The 21,594-nt window shown below is 38.5% G+C and overlaps 1 protein-coding gene and 1 pseudogene across 22 annotated transcripts in view; one reads left to right on the forward strand and one right to left on the reverse strand.

Moving 5' to 3' along the window:
* Positions 1-21,594, reverse strand: part of METTL4 (methyltransferase 4, N6-adenosine) — a 34,542-nt gene that overhangs the window by 11,940 nt on the left and 1,008 nt on the right. For 14 of the 22 annotated variants that reach the window (XR_011379414.2, XR_016214131.1, XR_016214132.1 and 11 more), the window contains exons 2-6: positions 20,232-20,631; positions 17,239-17,301; positions 15,492-15,861; positions 13,438-13,507; positions 6,977-7,151 (exon numbers count right to left, since the gene is read on the reverse strand). Coding sequence is in view for 9 of the 22 variants with exons in the window: in XM_051852082.3 (XP_051708042.1) it covers positions 6,977-7,151; positions 13,438-13,507; positions 15,492-15,861; positions 17,239-17,301; positions 20,232-20,631 (1,078 nt within the window). In the remaining 13 variants the exon portion in view is untranslated. Of the gene's footprint in view, positions 1-6,976; positions 7,152-11,570; positions 11,795-13,437; positions 13,508-15,491; positions 15,862-17,238; positions 17,302-20,231; positions 20,632-21,594 lie in introns of those variants that run through there. The other 8 variants (XR_016214139.1, XR_016214136.1, XR_016214138.1 and 5 more) reach the window with 2 other exon arrangements.
* Positions 5,095-5,768, forward strand: LOC127492367 (large ribosomal subunit protein eL6 pseudogene; annotated as a pseudogene).

Below are 21,594 nucleotides of genomic sequence, written 5' to 3' on the forward strand. Positions count from 1 at the left end.
TGCAAACTGGTCAAGCCACTATGGAAGTCAGTCTGGAGATTCCTCAGAAACCTGAATATAACCCTACCGTTCGACCCAGCCATCCCACTCCTTGGAATTTACCCAAAGGAAATTAAATTGGCAAACAAAAAAGCGGTCTGCACCCTAATGTTTATTGCAGCACAATTCACAATAGCCAAGACCTGGAACCAACCTAAATGCCCATCAACGGTAGACTGGATAAAGAAATTATGGGATATGTACTCTTTAGAATACTATACCGCAGTAAGAAACAACGAAATCCAGTCATTTGCAACAAAATGGAGGAATCTGGAACACATCATGCTGAGTGAAATAAGCCAGTCCCAAAGGGACAAATACCATATGTTCGCCCTGATTGGTGACAACTCATTGAACACCAAAAAGGAAACCTGTTGAAGGGAAATGGACACTATGAGAAACGGTGACTTGATCAGCATAGCCCTGACTGTTAATGAACAACTTAATACATTATCCCTCTTAGTAGTTTTTTTTGTCTGCTCTACTTAATATGACTGGTTTAATTCTGTAATTAATACACAGTTATTCTTAAGTGTTGAAATTTAACTGAAATGTGATCCCTGTTAAACATAAGAGTGGGAATAAGAGAGGGAAGAGATGTACAATTTGGGACATGCTCAGGCTGACTTGCCCCAAATGGTAGAGTTAGAAACATACCAGGGGACTCCAATTCAATCCCATCAAGGTGGCATGTACCAATGCCATCTCACTAGTGCAAGTGATCAATTTCAGTTCACAATTGATCATAATGAAAGGACTAAGAGTCAAAGGGAGCACATAAACAAGTCTAGTACCTGCTAATACTAACCGATAGAATAAATAAAGGGGAGAGTGATCCAACATGGGAAGCGAGATACTCAGCAAACTCATAGAATGGCGGATGTCCTAAACAGCACTCTGGCCTCAGAATCAGCCCTAAAGGCATTCCGATCTGGCTGAAAAGCCCATGAGAGTATTTCAGGCATGGAAAGCCAAGACACTCTGGCAAAAAAAAAAAAAAAAAAAAAAAAAAAAAAAAAAACACAACCTAAATGAAAGATCTCTGTGAGTGAGATCCCAGTGGAAAGAACAGGTCTTCAAAGAAGGAGGTACCTTTCTCTGAAGGGAGGAGAGAACCTCCACTTTGACTATGACCTTGTCTAAACAAGATAAGAGTCGGAGAACTCGGAGGGCTTCCATAGCCTTGGAAACTCATGACTGGAGCATGGGGAGATTACTGAGGCCATAAACAAGAGTGTCAATTTGTAAAGTCAACAACAGGAGTCACTGTACACTTATTCCTCATGTAGGATCTCTGTCCTTAGCGTGCTGTACATTGAGACTTAATGCTATAACGAGTACTCAAACAGTATATTTCACTCTGTGTTTCTATGGGGGTGCAAACTGTTGAAAGCTTTACTTAATGCATACTAAACTGATCTTCTGTAAAAAAAAAAAAAAAAAAAAAAGAAATTATCAATTCCCAACTTGACTCTCACTGGGATTAAACATGACAATAGGTCTGATCTGATTTCATCATCATTTAAAAAATCATCTATTATTTTTCACTTTATGTTTCTGTGTGGGAGCAAACTGTTGAAATCTTTACTTAATGTATGCTAAACCGATCTTCTGTATATAAAGAGAATCGAAAATGAATCTTGATGTGAATGGAAGGGGAGAGGGAGTGGGAGAGGGGAGAGTTGCGGGTGGGAGGGACGTTATGGGGGGGAAGCCATTGTAATCCATAAGCCGTACTTTGGAAATTTATATTCATTAAATAAAAGTTTAAAAATAAATAAATAAATAAAAAATAAAAAAAAATTATGGGACATGTACTCTATAGAATACTATCCAGCAGTAAAAAAAAAAAAAAAAAAAAAATGAAATCCGGTCATTTGCAACAAATGGAGGAACCTGGAAAACATTATGCTGAGTGAAATAAGCCAGTCCCAAAGGGACAAATGTCATATGTTCTCCCTGATCGGTGACAACTAACCGAGCACCAAAAAGGAAACTTGTTGAAGCGAAATGAACACTGTGAGAAACAATGACTTGATCAGCCCTTGCCCTGACTGTTGATGAACAACTTAATACGTTATCCCTCTTAGTATTTTTTTTTCTACTTAATCCTATTGGTTGAATTATGTAATTAATACACAGTTATTCTTAGGTGTTGAAACTTAACTGAAAAGTGATCCCTGTTAAATATAAGAGTGGGAATAAGAGAGGGAAGAGATGTACAATTTGGGACATGCTCAATAGGACTTGCCCCAAACGACAGAGTTAGAAACATACCAGGGGACTCCAATTCAGTCCCATCAAGGTGGTTTGTACCAGTGCCATCTCACTAGTCCAAGTGATCAATTTTTGTTCACAATTGATCATAACGATAGGACTAACAGTCAAAGGGATCACATAAACAAGACTAGTGTCTGCAAATACTAACCAATAGAATAAAAAAGGGAGAGAACGATCCAACATGGGAAGCGGGATACACAGCAGACTCATAGAATGGCAGATGTCCTAAACAGCACTCTAGCCTCAGAATCAGCCCTTAAGGCACGCGGATCCGGCTGAAAAGCCCATGAGACTATTTCAGGCATGGAAAGCCAAGACACTCTGGCAAAAAAAAAAAAAAAAAAACCACCTAAATGAAAGATCTCCGCGAGTGAGATCCCAGTGGAAAGAACGGGTCATCAAAGAAGGAGGTACCTTTCTCTGAAGGGAGGAGAGAACTTCCACTTTGACTACGACCTTGTCTAAATATGGTCAGAGTCGGAGAACTCAAAAGGCTTCCATAGCCTTGGCAACTCATGACTAGAGCCTAGGGGGATTACTGATGCCATAAACAAGAGTGTCAATTTGTTAAGTCAACAACAGGAGTCACTGTGCACTTACTCCTCATGTAGGATCTCTGTCCTTAATGTGCTGTACATTGTGATTTAATGCTATAACTAGTACTCAAACAGTATTTTTCACTTTGTGTTTCTATGGGGGTGCAAACTGTTGAAATCTTTACTTAATATATGCTAAACTGATCTTCTGTATATAAAGAGAATTGAAAATGAATCTTGATGTGAATGGAAGGGGAGAGGGAAAGGGAAAGGGGAGGGTTGCGGGTGGGAGGGAAGGTATCAGGGGGAAGCCATTGTAATCAATAATCTGTACTTTGGAAATTTATATTCATTAAATAAAAGTTAAAAAAAACTTTAAAAAATATATATGTCTAAGTATTTTAAATATAATTTATCACTATCCTACATATAAGTAACATATTCTTCATTCAAATTCATTACTGAACACCATGTTATCACCAATTTACTGATTAAATCATTCAAATGATATTTACTGGTTCTTGGCAATGTGACTAAGTAGATCACAATAAGGCCCTTTAGGGCTAGTGCTGTGGCACAGCGGGTAAAGCTACCACCTGCAGTGCTGCCATCCCACATGGGAGCCAGTTCATGTCCCAGCTGCTCCACTTCTGATGTAGTTCCCTTCTAATGGCCTGGGAAAGCAGCAGAAGATGCCCCAAGTGTTTAGGCCCCTGCACCCACATGGGACACTCCTGGCTTTGACCTGGCCCAGCCAGGCCCATTATGGCCACCTACGGAGTGAACCAGCAAATGGAACATTCTCTCTCTCTGCTTTTGTCTCTTCCTCTCTGTAATTCTTCCTTTCAAATAAATAATTCTAAAAAAAAAAAAATAAAAAATAAAAAAACAGCCCTTTTCCTTTAGTTTTAAGAAAACAGTGTCATTGGCTGGCGCCACGGTTCAATAGGCTAATCATCCGCCTGCGGCGCTGGCACACCAGGTTCTAGTCCCGGTCAGGGCGCCGGATTCTGTCCCGGTTACTCCTCTTCCAGTCCAGCTCTCTGCTGTGGCCCGGGAGGGCAGTGGAGGATGGCCCAAGTGCTTGGGCCCTGCACCCGCATGGGAGACCAGGAGAAGCACCTGGCTCCTGAATTCAGATCAGTGCGGTGCGCCAGACGCAGTGCGCCAGATACAGTGCGCCAGCCGCAGCGGCCATTGCGGGGTGAACCAACAGCAAAGGAAGACCTTTCTCTCTGTCTCTCTCTCTCTCACTGTCCACTCTGCCTGTCAAAAAAAAAAAAAAAAAAACCCAGAAAATAGTGTCATTAAATACTGTCAAAATGGAAAAAGAAGCTGAGTGAGTGGCCACTAGCCCTTGAAATTATAAATTTAAAAATTCAGTCTTATCATTTCCACCGTAATATGACCAGACTCTCAAAGATTCATTTAAGCTAATCAAACTCAAAATATAATTTAATATCAACTCATTGATATACCATGAGAAGATATCATTGTTGGAATATCTGTATCCGTTAACTATGAAACCCTTTACCCTATATCAATGTATCAACAATAAATTCAGTAATTTGAACATGCTTTTTTTCTCCTCTAGTGCTAGTCACAACTGTGTCTCTTACACATAGTGTTGTATAAACACTGTCAAATTCTTATTCTTTGGATAGTCTTTATATTCAATGCAGGTAACTCCTTTTGTTTTAACAATATGTATGATTACCTAATAAATATGTCAGATGTTGCATTTTTGTTTTAAATTCTGGATTTATACATCTTTTATAATTGATTATAACTACAAATGAATAGTCTTAGCTTTTATATATTAACATTTGACTGGGCTTGATTTCAGAAAGTGACTCCTTGTTGACTTTGGCCCCAATCCCTGAGGAAAAAAGAACTATCATAATGGGCAAGGTAGAATGGAATGTTACATTCCTGTCATGGTTCTACACCAAATAAACCAAAAGTAAAACCAAAGTATACCAACAAAGATATAACTGACAGGTAAGTATTTGCTTTAAAAGTCCATAAAGATCTTGTAAGGTGGGAGGGTGAAAAAGCTCCAGCTCCAAAGCCAGACACTAAGAAGAAATCTCCAGCCAAGAAGGCAGATAATGCAAAGCTAAAAAAAAAAAAAAAAAAAAAAAAAAAACACTCAAGGATAAGGAGACAAAGAAAGGGAAGCCCCACTGCACCAAAACCTGTCCTGGTGAGAGAGACTGGCAGATACTCCCGGTCAGCCATGTATCCCAGGAAAGCCCTATATAAGAGGAAGCACATGGCTTCCAAATTCAGGATTGAAAAGAAGGAGAAGGTTCTTGCTAGTATCACAAAAGCAGCTGGTGGTAACAAGCATGGTGGCAGCAAGGTCATTAAGTTTGGCAAAATGCCTCAACACTGTCCCACCGAAGATATCCCACGAAAGCAGTTGAGCCACAGCAAAAAGCCCCTCAGTCATCACAGGAGGAAACTGTGGGCCAGCATCGCCACTTGGGTCATTCTCCTCATCCTCACTGGGTGTCACAGGGGAGAGCAGGGTTTTCCTGAAGCAGCTTTCCTGGTTTGCTGCTTGTGACTGGACCTCTTTCCCTCAATTGGATTCCTCTAAATAGAACACACCAAAAATCTGTCATTGCCACATCCACAAAAATTGAAATAAGCAGTGTGAAAATCCCAAAACATCTCGCTGATGCATATTTTCAAAAACAGCAGCTGTAGAAGCCCAGATACCAGGAAAGAGAGGTCTTCAACACAGAGAAAGAGAAATACAAGTTAACAGAGCAGCACAAGACTGATCAGAAAGCTGTGGATTCACAAATATTGCCAAAAATCCAGGCTGCTCCTCAGCTCCAAGGCTACCTGCAATCTGTTTTTGCTCTAACAAATGGCATTCACCGTCACAAACTGGTGTTCTGAATTACATAGGACAATCTCATAGGTGTTATTAGTAACACCTAAAACAATAAAAGTCCATAAAATAGTTTTTAAAATATGGAAAAATTGTATACAGCTTTAGAAAATATTCCAGTAGGCTGTAAAACATATATTCATACAAAGCACAAAAAATATTTTATTGCATATAAAATGAATAAACCAGCTGTATAAATATTAAACACTGAGCTGATAATAACATGGCTAATCCTTTTAAAATTTGAGAGGAGAGCTCTTGTGTAATTCATCTGAATAGTCACCTTTAAAAGAATATTCGATGGACTCTGAACTTGTATCTTATTTTTTTATGCATTTGTAGAGATATTAAAGATCATTTGACCAATCCCAGAAATAGATTCATGTCTTTCAAAGACAAATGTTTCAGCACATAAAGCACTGAGAATACAAAATGTCAAACCTAAAAGGTTCTTGGTTCTGGCATCTTCCCTCCCCACCTACAATGACTTAGTTTGCTATTCTTTGCCATCATCCCCAACAATAGGGAGGGGAATCAGTCATGAAGAGTGACTTTAGATTTGCAGAAGGGAAGATGATGAAGGATGATACCATTCCTATGCTTGGTGATGGACAGATTCCCCAGCATTTTTAAACTAAAGACATCAAAGCATTTCAAAATTTCATCTTGGTATCTCCCTGACTAATCTCCTAAAGCCAGCAGTTTGGGATGCTACAAGAAAAGACAGAAGAAATAAGTGAAAGCTTTGAAAATAAGAAGATAAAGTGTTTATTACAGCACAGCAACAGTTTTAATTAGATCATGTGGAGGGAAATGGGCACACATTAAGCATTAAAAAGTAAGGACCAGCACTGTGGCATAACCAGTTACACCTCCACCTGCAATGCTGGCATCCCATATCAGAGTCCCAGTTCTAGTCCCAGCTGCTCTGCTTCCAATCCAGCCCCCTGCTAATGTGCCTGGGAAGCAGCAGAATAGTACAGGTACTTGGGCCTCTGCCACTCACACGAGAGGCCCGAATGGAGTTACAGGCTCCTGGCCATTGTAGTCATTTGGGGAGTGAACCAGAAGATGGAAGATCTTTGTCTCTCTGTTTCTCTCTCTTTCTCTGACACTTAACCTTTCAAATAAATAAAATGAATCTTAAAATTAATATCACCTTCATGTTCCCTGCACGTCATGCTGCATTAACAAATAAGCTTACTTCTGAACTTACTTTTACCCAGTGCCATTCGGCAACTCTCTCCACAGACCAAAAAGGATAGAGCTCTTCCTTTACAAACCGTAGATGCTTCTGTCTGTTGGTCACCCAAGTAACAACAAGACAGTTTGGAGCAGCCAGTTCAGGGACAGGTATTTGCTTTATTTCTTGTGGTGATAAATAACTATATCTAAAAGTGAACAGGAAAAAAATGAGCAAAATTTACTGTAAAGAAAAAAAAAGGCAAGGAAGTCACACCCCAAATGCAATACTCCCAGTTATTTGTGTAGCTAAATACGAAGCCACAGTGACACCCAGTGGACACATTATTATACACATCAGCAATAACTTCATTTTTCATTTTTTCCATTTTAAAATCATCAGACTGTATTTTTTAAATCGTTGTCTTAATGCACTACCACTCAATAATATTACTATTTATGATGCATTTTTCTCTCATTCAAAATTAAGTAAACACTGTTTAGATACCATAATCTGTATGGTATACAGGAACACTATCACAGTAAGTCTTTTAACTAGTGTTTCAATAACCCAGACCAAATTCTACAGACACAGTTGCCTGACACCAACTATTGTGAAATTGGTAACTCTAAAGCCAATTTATTTCAATAAAGTTTCTCATTCCCCTAGTATTCTCAAATCCTGCACAAAATGCTGACCCCTCTCATCATCCATTATCTCACCCACAAACTATCAACCTCCTTCTTTCTTTCTTCCCAATCCTCTGATGTCCGTACACTTTCATTTTTAAAAATTCTAGCTTGTACGTCCTTGCCACTAATCATTATGAAGTCTAATTTATCTTGCTAGAATACTATTTACTCTACAGTACCCAAAGAAATATGACTCCTCCTTCAACACTCAACACATACAAGGTCAGTATTCTCCTAGCTCCCTATTGCTGATTCTAGGCTTTAACTCATCCACCTTTGCATAAAATCCCCTTCTCTGAGAGGTATGCTATTCAGCAATGCTAATCTCTAATGTTCCCTGGTGAACTCATTCTCCATACTAAAAGAGGACTTAAGCTCTGAGATGCCTCTACCTCACTATCACAAATCTTGCCATTATCCTGGGCAATTTCAAAGCACAATTCATACAATGTATATAACTTAATTATTTTTCACCTTAAAAAAAATACAATTGCATTCACTCTACTTCAATAATCCATTCCAATGCCATAACCTAGACCTTAACATCGCTCACACTTGCTCCATCTCTGAAACCATAAACATTAATACCTGGCTGTAACATTCTAGGCCTCACCTATTCTTTGACCTTATCAAAGCTGGTGCCCATCCCTTCACCTTACAGAGTCTTCCTGAGCCACACTTATCCCTCCTCCCCATAGACTACCAGTCATTAATTGTCTTCTAGCTAGCATCATCTCCGATTCCCCTCTCTACCTTTCAGATTCACAGTTCCTGCAAACCTCCAATCTTAAATCAATGCCACAATTTAATTCAACTTCTTCATGCAACGAAATCTGGTATAGAAAGTGCAGAACAGAGCAATTGGGCCATTAAAATTAAATTCATCCTCTGGCTCTTAAAACTATTTATGAGTCATTTTATTTATCCATGGCCAAATACTATAAACCCTACTACTTCTCAGGTCCTTTGTCCAACCACACTCTATTCAGATGAAGTAAACTCATAGATCAGTAAAAATAAAGGACACTGGGCTCCTTGAGCTACCCAGTCCTCTAGTTCCTCCGGTTTCTGTACATTTTCTCTTAAAAGATTTAAGAGCACGACTTCACCTATTAAAGCCTATCTCTCTAGCTATGTTATCTCATCCCCATATTCTGACATCATGTAACACCATTGTTTCCTCTCCTTTATTTTTATTTATTTATTTATTTGAGAAGCATAGAGACAAAGAGAGAGCACTCCCCTCCATAGTTTGCTCCCCACATGCCCACAGTAGTTGGGTCTGGGCCAGGCTGAAGTCAAGAGCTGCAAACTCAATCCAGGTCTCCTATGAAGGTGGCAGGAATCCAATGACTTGAGTCATCAATTGCTGCCTTCCAAGGTGTCCGTTAGCAGGAAACTAAAATCACGTACAGAGCCAAGACTTGAACCCAGGTACTCTAATATAGGAGGCAAGGAACTGAACCAGCATCTTAAGCATGAAATAAATGCCTACCCCAATGTATTTTCAACCTCTCTAGTAGTTCTTCACCATCAGCCCATAAACATGTTTACATTATGCCATTTTCAAAAAGAAACAGGACAGAGGGTAGAAGTAGTGAGGAAGAGGAAGAAAGTAAAAGAGAAGAAAAGGGAAGGAAGAAGAGAGGAGAATGGGAAGAATGGAAGGGATGGGAGCATAGAGAGAGAAAAAAAGTCCACAAGTAAGCTAAGGACTGGTATGCCCTTAGCCTTTCTACTTTCACTTTACGCCTCAGTTGAGTCCAGTAAGGATTCTACCACTATACCTGCTCTGAAAAAAGTACATGATCATAGGGGCCAGCGTTACAGCGTAACAGGTTAGGCCTCCACCTGTGACACCAGCATACCATATGGGTGCCGGTTCGAGTCCCAGCTGCTCTACTTCCAATCCAGCTCCCTGCTAATGCACATGAGAAAGCAGCAAAAGATGGTCCAAGTGTTTGGGGCTCTGAATCCATGCAGAAGACCTGGAAGAAGCTCCAGGCTCTTAGCTTCATTCTGGCCCAGCCCCAGCCGTTGTGAACATTTGGGAAGTGATCCAGTGGATTGAACACGTCTCTCTCTCTCTCTCTCTGCCTTTCTAATAAATAAAATAAATCTTTTAAAAAAAGAAAAATAATTCAATCCCATCGAGGTGGCATGTACCAATGCCATCTCACTGTTCCAGGTGATCAATTTCAGTTCACAGTTGGTCATGGTGGAGGGACTGGGAGTCAAAGGGAGCACATAGACAAGTCTAGTACCTGCTAACGCTAACCGATGGAGTAAATAAAGGGGAGAGTGATCCAACATGGGAAGTGAGATACTCAGCAGACTCATAGAATGGCAGATGTCCTAAGTAGCACTCTGGCCTCAGAATCAGCCCTGAGGGCATTCGGATCTGGCTGAAAGGCCCATGAGAGTGTTTCAGGCATGGAAAGCCAAGACACTCTGGCAAAAGATCTCTGTGAGTGAGATCCCAGTGGAAAAACAGGTCATCAGGGAGGGGGGTGCCTTTCTCTGAAGGGAGGAGAGAACCTCCACTTTGACTATGACCTTGTCTAAACAAGATAAGAGTCGGAGAACTCGGAGGGCTTCCATAGCCTTGGAAACTCATGACTGGAGCAGAGGGGGATTGCTGATGCCATAGACAGGAGTGTCAATTGGTAAAGTCAACAACAGGAGTCACTGTGCACTTACTCCTCATGTAGGATCTCTGTCCTTAATGTGCTGTGCATTGAGATTTAGTGCTATAACGAGTACTCAAACAATATATTTCACTTTGTGTTTCTATGGGGGTGCAAACTGTTGAAATCCTTACTTAATGCATACTAAACTGATCCTCTGTTAAAAAAAAAAAAAAAAAAAAAAAAAAAAAAAATTATCAATTCCCAACTTGACTCTCACTGGGATTAAACATGACAATAGGTCTGCTCTGATTTCATCATCATTTAAAAAAAATCATCTATTATTTTTCACTTTATGTTTCTGTGTGGGAGCAAACTGTTGAAATCTTTACTTAATGTATACTAAGCTGATCTTCTGTATATTAAGATAATCGAAAATGAATCTTGATGTGAATGGAAGGGGAGAGGGAGTGGGAAAGGGGAGGGTTGTGGGTGGGAGGGACGGTATGGGGGGGAAGCCATTGTAATCCATAAGCCGTACTTTGGAAATTTATATTCATTAAATAAAAGTTTTTAAAAAAATGAAATTAACTTAAAAAAAAAAGAAAAAGAAAAATAAAGTATGCAACTTTTACTTAATCTTAAAAGAAATATAGGTATACATTCTTGTGATCATGGTTTTGGCAAAGATTTCTTATATATAATACCAAAAGCATATGTAACAAAAGAAAAAAAATAGTTAATTTAGACAATATAAAAATTTAAAACTCCATGCTTCAGATAAAAAGAAACTGAAAAGGGGCCAGCACTATAGCACAGCAGGTAAAGCTGCCACCTACAGAGCCAGCATCCCATATGGGTGCAGGTTGGAGTCCCAGCTGCTCTACTTCTGATCTAGCTCCTGCCAAAAGCAACAGCAGAAGGCCCAAATCCTTGGGCCGCTGCCACCCATGTGGGTGACTCGGAGAAAGCTCCTGGGTCCTGGCTTCAGCCTGGCCCAGGCCTGGCCATTGTGGCTATCTGAGAAGTGAATCAGGGGAGGGAAGATCTCTCTTTCTGTCTCCTCTCTCTCTTTTCTTTCTTTCTCTCTCTCTCTCTCTCTCTCTCTCTCTGTGTGTGTGTGTGTGTGTGTTTAACTCTGCCTTTAAAATAAATAAATCTTTAATAAAAAATGAAGTGATTCTAATAACTAAATGAACTTATCACTCTGACAGCTGATACAAACTAGAAAGTGTCATATATTAAAAATAAAAAAAAATTAAGAATGAGTTAGACAACTTTCATATAAGGTCATGAAGGACAGAAATATTTCTTTTTTTAAAAAGATTTATTTTATTTATTTGAAATACAGAGTTACAGAGAGAGGTACAGAGAAAGAGTCTTCCATCCGCTGGTCCCCAGATGGCCACAACGCCTGAAGCTGCGCCGATTCAAAGCCAGGAGCCAGGAGCTTCTTCCAGGTCTCCCATATGGGTGCAGGGGCCCAAGGACTTAGGCCATCTTCTACTGCTTTCCCAGGCCATGGAAGAGAGCTGGATGAGAAGAGGAACAGCTGGGACTAGAACCGGCACCCACAGGGGATACTGGTGCTTCAGACCAGGGCTTTAACCCATTGCGCCACAGCACCAACCCCGGGATAGAAATATTTCTAAACTTTAGAATTTGATATTTAAAAAGGCAAAAATATCACTCATTGGTGTTACTGAAACAATCTCAATGGTTCAGGCAATAGCCTTGGCAAACAATAGCCTTGGCAATTAATAAACATGCTTCTTGACATTCTTACACCCACTTATAGCTGTAGTCCAAGAGAATTATCTAGGAGCCAGGAACCAAGAGGGTGACTGAGTAAGAAGCTCCAGCTCCCACATCCCCACAGAAACACCAATTTGAACAACTAGTTAACATTTAATCACCCCTGCAAGAGCTACAGAAGCCATATAAGTGACCATGGTGCCTCAATTTTGAATAATAAGAAAACTCACATAGAAGAAAGCAAAGTTGTACCTCAGAGCCAGCACTGTGGCGTAGCAGGTAAAGCCACTGCCTGTGGCACCAGCAACACATATGGATGCTGGTTCAAATCCCAGCTGCTCCACTTAAGATCTAGCTCGCTGTTAATGTGCCTACATGCATGAATGAAACTAGACCCCTATTTTGCACTACGTATAAAAATCAAACTCAAAATGGATTAAAGACCTAAATATAACAGCTGAAACTCTGAAGCAACTAGAAGAAAACACAGAGAAAATACTTGAGGCGTTGGAATGGGCAAAGATTTTCTGGATCAGACCCCAAAAGTACAGAAAACAAAAGCAAAAATAAGACCAGTGGGATTTCATCAAAATAAAGAGCCTCTGCACAGCAAATGAAACAATCAACAGAGTGAAGAGACAACTTACCAGAATGGGAGAAAATATTTGCAAGTTATATATTTGACAAGGAGTTAATATCCCTAATACACAAGGAACTCAAACAACTCATCAGCAAAAAGGCAACTAATCCGATTTAAAAATGGACGAATAGTTCTAAACAAATGTTTCTTAAAAGATACACAAATGACCAGGAGGTACACCAAAAAATGCTCAACACCACCAATCAGCAGGGAAATGCAAATCAAAGCTAAAATGAGATATCTCTCTAGTTACATTTTTTAATAAAAAAATTATTGGGGCTGGTACCATGGCACAGCAGGTTAAGCTACCACCTGTGGCACTGGCATTCCATATGGGCACCAATTTGAGTCTGGCTGCTCCACTTCTGACCCAGCTCCCTGCTAATATCCAGGAAAGCACCAGAAGATGGACTAAATGCGTGGGCCCCTGCACCCACATTAGAGACCCAGATAAAGCTCCTGGCTCCTGGCTTCAACCTGGCACAGCCCTGGCTGTTGTGGCCATTTGGGAAGTGAAACAGTGAATGTAAGATCTCTCTTGTCTCCCTGTAACTCTGCCTTTCAAATAAGTAACTAAATCTTTAAAAAATAAAAAAAATTTAAAATTATTAAAAAGGAGAGAATTATCTAAGGAATTTAAAACATAACTATTTAAAACAGTTGAATACTTTCAAATAACTTACATCATAAAGTAATGTTTACAATGTATTCAACTAGAACACACAAAAAAGGACTATAGTTTTTAAAAAGCTTATCTAATAGATAATTCATTCCACTTACTTGTGACTTCTTTTAACTGACTTGTTTTGCCATGGTGGATCTATCACAATGACATCAAATGTTTTCCTACCTGAAAACAAAGATACAATTCAGAAAATACCGTCTATATACACTTTAATTTTTTTAAAGATTTATTTATTTATTTGAGAGACAGTTATAGACAGAGAGAGGGAGAGGTCAAGAGAGCAAGGTCTTCCATTTGCTGGTTATTACCCAAATGGCTGCCATGGCCAGAGCTGGGCTGATCCGAAGCCAGGAGTCAGAAGCTTCTTCCGGGTCTCTCATGCTGGTGGCAGGGGCCTAAGCACTTGGGCCATTTTCCACTGCTTTCCCAGGCTATAGCAGAGAGCTGGATTGGAAGCGGAATAGCTGGGACTTGAACCAGTGCCCATACGAGAGGCTGGCACTGGCAGGCAGATACCTAGCCCTCACTGCATCACAGCACCAGCCCCTATAAAATCACTTTAAAAACTAAACACATGGAACTAGCATTGTGGCACAGCAGGTTAAGCCACTGCTTGCAATGCAGCACCTTATACTGGAATCCTAGCTACTCCATTTCCAATCCAGACTCCTGCTAATGCACCTGGGAAGGCAATAGAACATGACCCAAATGCTTGGGCCCCTGCCACCCTGGTCTCTAGCTTATGCCTAGCCCAGCCTCAGCCATTTGGGGAGTGAACCAGTGGATGGAAGATAGATAGATAGATAGATAGATAGATAGATAGATAGATCTCTCTCTCTCTCTCTCTTGCTCTCGCTCTCTTGTGTCACTCTTTCAAATAAATGTATCTTTAAAAACAGAACTTTTCCCATGTAAACAAACTATATGCTTCGGATGATGCTGTGTCAGTGTAAATTCGTGAGAGTAAACAATGTACCATCAGGACATTGACATTAGGGGAGGCCATGCACCTGTGGGGACAGGATAGATATGGGAACTCTGTACTTTCTGGTTCATTGCTGCTGTGAAACTAAAGCTGCTCTTAGAAATAAAGTCTAGTTTTAAAAAGAAAAAAAAATAAACTCTTCCCTACCATTTCCTTTTAAATACTGTAGTGGCTATAATTTGTTAAAAATATATAAATGATGGCCGGCGCTGTGGCTCAATAGGCTAATCCTCCACCTGCAGCGCCAGCACACCGGGTTCTAGTCCCAGTCGGGGCACCGGATTCTGTCCCGGTTGCCCCTCTTCCAGGCCAGCTCTCTGCTATGGCCCGGGAGTGCAGTGGAGGATGGCCCAAGTCCTTGGGCCCTGCACCCGCATGGGAGACCAGGAGAAGCACCTGGCTCCTGGCTTCGGATCAACGTGATGCACCGGTCGCAGTGGCCATTGGAGGTTGAACCAACAGCAAAGGAAGACCTTTCTCTCTGTCTCTCTCTCTCACTGTCCACTCTGCTTGTCAAAAAAAATAAATAAATAAATATATATATATATATGGCTAACAGTTTGATTATATCATTTAATCTCCAAACAGAAGTAGGTATTATAATATCTATTTTACAGATTAGAAAACTAAGGCTCAGTTTTAGGAGGCAAAGAGCATTACCACCCAGTTAATAGAGCTTCAGTATCTAAATTCAAATGCAAATCTGTATGACTATGGACTTCTATATTTAAATGTTTTGATTTTGTACAGAAAAATATTTCAAAAAATTTTACACAATAAACTTGAACAATGGCTTAGCATGTAACCTAAAAGTGTAGGTATGATCCAGGAATTTATACTCCTAACTGAAATGTTTTCACTTTGCTACAAAAAAAAGTTAAATAAAGTCACTTGATTAAACACAACTAATTTCTGAATTCCAAAGTACAGATAATTAACTGTTTTTGTTCTCTTGGGGACTAATTTCTTGACATTTTATTCATAATAAGAACTTAAATTATTTTTAAAAATCAAAAGTCAGACCTTTAAAATTGAACTTAAAAGAAAATTTTCACTGGAAAGTATTTCTCCTCCTCTCATAAATGTTGACCTTTATTCAAAATTCAGACTATGTATTTTGAGGCTGCAGAAAAACATGTTATAATAATAAGCATAATTACTTACAGTTCAGAAGTGGTTTCATATAAGAAATGTCAGACAAAAGAAAACTACTTTTTGGTGGCAGCAAGTACTTCTGTCCCATTAAAGTAATCATTCTTGTAAATCTAGAGCTGTTTTCAACAAGCCGTGAAAATAAATCCTTCTCTGTAACAGACATGTCATCATCTATCAATTGTAACATCTGAAGTTCAGTTTCACTGAATGAAGGCAAATTCTTTGCCATTGCACATAGTCCTGACAAACTGCAAGTATCAAGTGGCAAAGTGACAGGCTCACTATACTTGTCCTGATTTTCAGATAGTGGATGAAGAAAACCACTTTTGAGACCCTCTTGGATTAACTGTAAAGATCCATCCAAAATCAGCTCCCTGATCTGTAAGAAAAAAAAATTAAGTACATTAAAAGGACACTGATGATCAAAGAATTTTCTAAGTAACAAAATTCCTACTGTGCTTGGAATACTTGAATTTACAGATTAAAATCAACATTCTTAATGCTTACAGTAAAACAATTCTGTAACATAACACAACAAAAAGACTTTGAATGTAGAATGAAAAAACTCATAAATTCACTGACAATGAAATAACTAACTAGTAAACATAAGAAAATATATCTTTTCGCTAAAGATATCCAAATTGCCAACAAGCACATAAAAAGACCCCAATATCACTAATCATTAGATGAATGTTTATAAAAACCACAATAAGATACCATTTCCATTTGCTGGGATGGCTATTACCAAAAAAAAAAAAAAAAAACAAAAAAAAAAACTAGAAAATAAGTGCTGGCAAGGATGTGGAGCAACTGGAACTCTTGTGTATAGCATGCTGGTGGGAATGTGAAATGGTACAGCCATTATGTAAAACAGTTTAGTATTTCTTCAAAAAGTTAATATAGCTACTATATTATCTAGCAGTTCCACTTCTGGATATATACCCAAAAGAAGTAAAAGCAGAGTGTACTAGTCAGCTTTCCACTACTACAAATAAAATAGGAGACAGCTAACTTATAAAGAAAAAAGACTTATTTAGTTCAGTTTTGAGGTTTAAGCCCATTTAAGCCTTCACATTAAGGAAAATAATAATAATGAAACCTGCACATTACTCATGCTTTCTTCTGTTACCATTACCATCTTTTTTTTTTTTTTAAGATTTATTTATTCATTTGAAAGGTAGAGTTGCAGAGAGGCAGAAACAGAGAGAAATCTTCCATCCACTGGTTCACTCCCCAAGTGGCTGCAATAGCCAGGACTGGGCCAAGCTGAAGCCAGGAACATCACACAGGCCTCCCACATGAGTGGCAGGAGCCCAAGTACTTGGGCCAACTTCCACTTCTTTCTCGGGCACATTAACAGGGAGCTGAAGAAGTGGAACAGCCAGAATCTGAAATAGTGCTCATAAAGGATGCCGGCATTGCAAGCGGTGGCTTAACCCACTGCACCATAATGATAGTCCTATGCCACCATCTTACTATATATTATCTATGGACAATGAGCTTTATAACTTCCAAAATCTCTAGTCAATATAGCATAAATTTAAATTTGTTAAATATTCAAACTAACGGATATTTATGAAGTTTCAATAAAAATTGATTTAAACTATTCAATACTATAAAAGTAACAGATCACTATTAAATTCTAGCCCTGATCAAAATGCTTGATTTTGAAGAACATCCTTACTCATGTAATATATTTATTTTATACTAATTTGCATTAATCTTCCAATGTGGTCAAAAAACATTTTACACCTACCTTTGTATGGTATTCCATAGCATCCAATTCACCTTGATTGAAAGTAACACATCTTTTGCGCTTCTAAAGGGTAGATAAATTACAGGGGGAACAGTTATGTTACCATCTATCACAATATTGATATTTTAAAATGTAATATCTTATCACTTTTTTCATATTATATTCTAAAGTTTTCAAGAGGTAATAATTATATAATTGAGGTCAAAATCAATACAAAGGGTATAGATCAAGGAGGTAGTGTTTCCAAAGTAAAAATAAATAAAATAAAATAAAAACAAAATGGGTGATAGAAAGTAGCCTCAGCCTTAACTGCTATTAACAAAAAGTAGTTCCACACAATAAAATACAGCACTAGCACCCATGGGATAAAAGGAAACTGTGATAGTGCATGAACAATTACCAGTGTCACTTATCAGATACTCCAAAAAGGAAAATGAAATTAAAAGATAGGTTTATTTTGGTGAAAAAAAAATTTTGAAATCCACTTAGAAGATGGTTCTTCAAAAAGTTCATGGAAAGCATGCATTATGAAAAACCTATGTATGGGTTTGAAAATTTTTTGCATCAAATTTACCTTTTAAGTACATCTTTCCAGAAACTTTTTGAAGTAGCCTCATATATGGTATAATTACTCTCAACTTTCTTCATTCTGAGGAGACAAACTATACATGTGCTATTATTAAAAGATATTCCAATAGATATCTTAATAGCTCTTTCATCTGTAGGTTAAGTACAAATCAGATTTATTAATCCTGTTCTTTCTCTAACAATTCCATAGAAAAGTACATGTAAGACCATGCACTACAGAGCAGGGACTCTGTACTTTTGATTACTTAATTCCCGCTACTTACATGGTACCAAACTCCTACCAGGTTAATAAAATTCTGTTGGGTGAATAAATGAACTTAATATTGGGCTAATTGTACAAGTTCCCTTAGCATATCAGAAATAGGATAAAATGCATCAAGGTAACATTCATTACATATGCTCATTATATTTTTTCATTTGAAATGAAATTTTCCCAACATAGGAGAAATTAAACATCAAAATTTTTTCATGTCCATACTTCCATACTCTACAAGGTGCAAAGTCCTCTGCAAATGCTTATTTGTTTGAATTATTAATAGTAATGATATATTACCTACATATCATTTCACTGAGATCACACACAACCCTACATATTTCTCTTCTGGATCTGACATACAGTAGATGATCAATAAACATTTGCTTAAAAGGAAAAATCTACATACAAGAAAAGGATATTAAAAGTCCTGTTTCAGGTACCTAAAACAATGTAATAAATATGACTTTTACTCTAATTCACAACATGCTTTCTCATTTAGAATCTTTCTTCTCAACTAAGATTAATGAAGGCAGGAATTATGTTATTCCATCACTCTGTGTACTATAACACATAGACACAGAACATTTGCTAGTGAATAATGAATTTTTATCACTACCAGAGAAAACACAGATATAATTTATCTTATAGGGACTTCCCATAATCACCTCTGAACTTCTGAAAACATAAAAAGTATTAAAACATAAACAATAATTTGATCCTGTATGGAATTCTCAAAACTTAGCGAAAGATGCACCAGTGTGTATAAATACTTATTTGTATGAATTGGTAACAGTAATTCAGGAACAATGATACGGTCATGCACCAACAGACCTAATATACGACACTGGTCCTGTAAGATTAAGTCACCTCGTGACATTACCATCATAGCTTGCGTAAGTACAGTCTGTGACGTTCAAACGCTGCTGGAATCACCTAATGACACATTTCTTAGAATGTGACAAATAACTGTACTTTACAAACGGATATGCTTTCCACAGCTTTCTACTTTTAGCACTAGATACTTCCAAAATATCAACCTTCTTCCAAACTTTTATTATACAAGCTTATTCCACAATGGTTTCTAAATATCTCTGAAAACTCTGATTTGGAAATTTGCAGAGAAAAAAGAAACATATCTTTCAGCAAAAAATAGGTGTAAAAACATGCAATTCACACAAATGCCTAAGCAGGTAACATTTTTTAACAGTTGTTTGGATGGTTGATTTTAATTTACAGAACATTCGATTCCAAGCCAATTTTGCTTACTTCTGAATTAGCAATATACCCTTTGAAAACATACAGAATGTCAGGAAAGAGTTAAAAATTACTCTGATTATACCAAAGCTTTCTTATAGTCTCTTGGTTTTTCTTTATACTGAATAAATCACAAGATATTTGACATACTGAAATACTAAATTCACATTTTCTGTAGAAAAATGAGTGTGTCTTAAAACTCTACCTTCCCCTAAACAAGATAAGAGTCGGAGAACTCAAAAGGCTTCCATAGCCTTGGAAACTCATGACTGGAGCATAGGGAGATTACTGATGCCATAAACAGGAGTGTTAATTTGTAAAGTCAACAACAGGAGTCACTGTGCACTTACTCCTCATGTAGGATCTCTGTCCTTAATGTGCTGTACATTGTGATTTAATGCTATAACTAGTACTCAGTGTATTTCACTTTGTGTTTCTATGGGGGTGCAAACTGTTGAAATCCTTACTTAATGCATACTAAACTGATCCTCTGTAAAAAAAAAAAAAAAAAAAAAAAAAGAAATTATCAATTCCCAACTTGACTCTCACTGGGATTAAACATGACAATAGGTCTGCTCTGATTTCATCATCATTTAAAAAATCATCTATTATTTTTCACTTTATGTTTCTGTGTGGGAGCAAACTGTTGAAATCTTTACTTAATGTATGCTAAACCGATCTTCTGTATATAAAGAGAATCGAAAATGAATCTTGATGTGAATGGAAGGGGAGAGGGAGTGGGAGAGGGGAGGGTTGCGGGTGGGAGGGACGTTATGGGGGGGAAGCCATTGTAATCCATAAGCTGTACTTTGGAAATTTATATTCATTAAATATAAATTAAAAAAAAATAAAAAGTGCATCTTATCAAGGCAATCAAAAAAAAAAAAAACTCTACCTTCCCAATAATAGAAGTGGAGTTCTCCTTTTTAACATCATTCTTTAGATCTTCCTTCTCATTACTTTGTTGGTATTCTTTGTGAATAGCTGGAGTTATATAAGGTTTGGTGATATTAAATAGTTCAGATCGAAAAAAGTATTTCTGTGTGAACATTTCACAATTTCCTCCAATATCATTCTGTGGCTTAGCAGTAGAGTCAGAAGCAATAAATGCAGCAGAGGCTCCAAACGAAGACATAGAATCCATTTGAAGAGAAGCCAAGTGGAGAGAAGTGGACTCATTTTTACTGCAACAAGGCTCATGAGGCTTGTGAATTTGATAGTTTATCTTGTTAAGGAAAGAAAGATGATCTAGTAACCACCCAGGTGACAACTGGTGTACCACAGACATTCTCTTCCTTTAAAAAAAAAAAAAGGGCTGAGAATTAGAAACAAAACCCAACTTTCTGGATCAAGTGAATTGTCCTGTATTTCAATAAACATATATTTCATATACACAGGCAGATCTGATCTGCAATTTTTTTTTTTTTTTACAGATAGAGTTTAGACAGTGAGAGAGACAGAGAGAAAGGTCTTCCTTCCATTGGTTCACCCCCTAAATGGCCGATACAGCCAGCGTTGCACCGATCTGAAGCCAGGAGCCAGGTGCTTCCTCCTGGTCGCCCATGCGGGTGCAGGACCCAAGCACTTGACCCATCCTCCACTGCCTTCCCGGGCCACAGCAGAGAGCTGGCCTGGAAGAGGGGCAACCGGGACTAGAACCCGGTGCCCATAAGGGATACCGGCGCCACAGGTGGAGGATTAGCCAAGTGAGCCACAGCGCCGGCCCAGCTTATTTTCATTTCATTTGAAAGGCAGAGACTTAAGAGACATATAGGCATCGTCCAAACACTGATTCCCTATATAAATGCCAGCAACAGCCAAGGCTGAGCCAGGTCAAAGCCAGGAGCCTAGACCTTAATCCAGGTCTCCCATGTGGTTGGCAGCAACACAAGCACCTGGGCTATCCTCTGCTGCTTCCCAGGGTGCACATCAGCAGGAAGCTAGAATCCAAAGCAAATTAGCAGGGACTTGAATCAGGCACTCCAATATGAGAAGACCCAATATGGGTGACCCACGCAGCAACTTAAGTGCTGCGCCATATTACTGCCTCCATTTTTACTTATTTATTCTCAGTTTACTTGAAAGGCAGAAACTCATTTTACAGTTCCGGATATAGCTTTCTAAATCTAATATACTGGAGAACTTAAGAAGTGGTAAATAGCACAGTTAGTAACTGCAGCACTTGAGTTCCAATATCTGATTCCCTGTATTAGCAGCATGACCATGGACTAGTTATTTGATCTCACTGAGCCTCAAAG

Source organism: Oryctolagus cuniculus, chromosome 10 (assembly GCF_051225735.1).
Source record: "Oryctolagus cuniculus isolate XC-2025 breed Fujian yellow rabbit chromosome 10, ASM5122573v1, whole genome shotgun sequence".
Lineage (NCBI taxonomy): Eukaryota > Metazoa > Chordata > Mammalia > Lagomorpha > Leporidae > Oryctolagus > Oryctolagus cuniculus.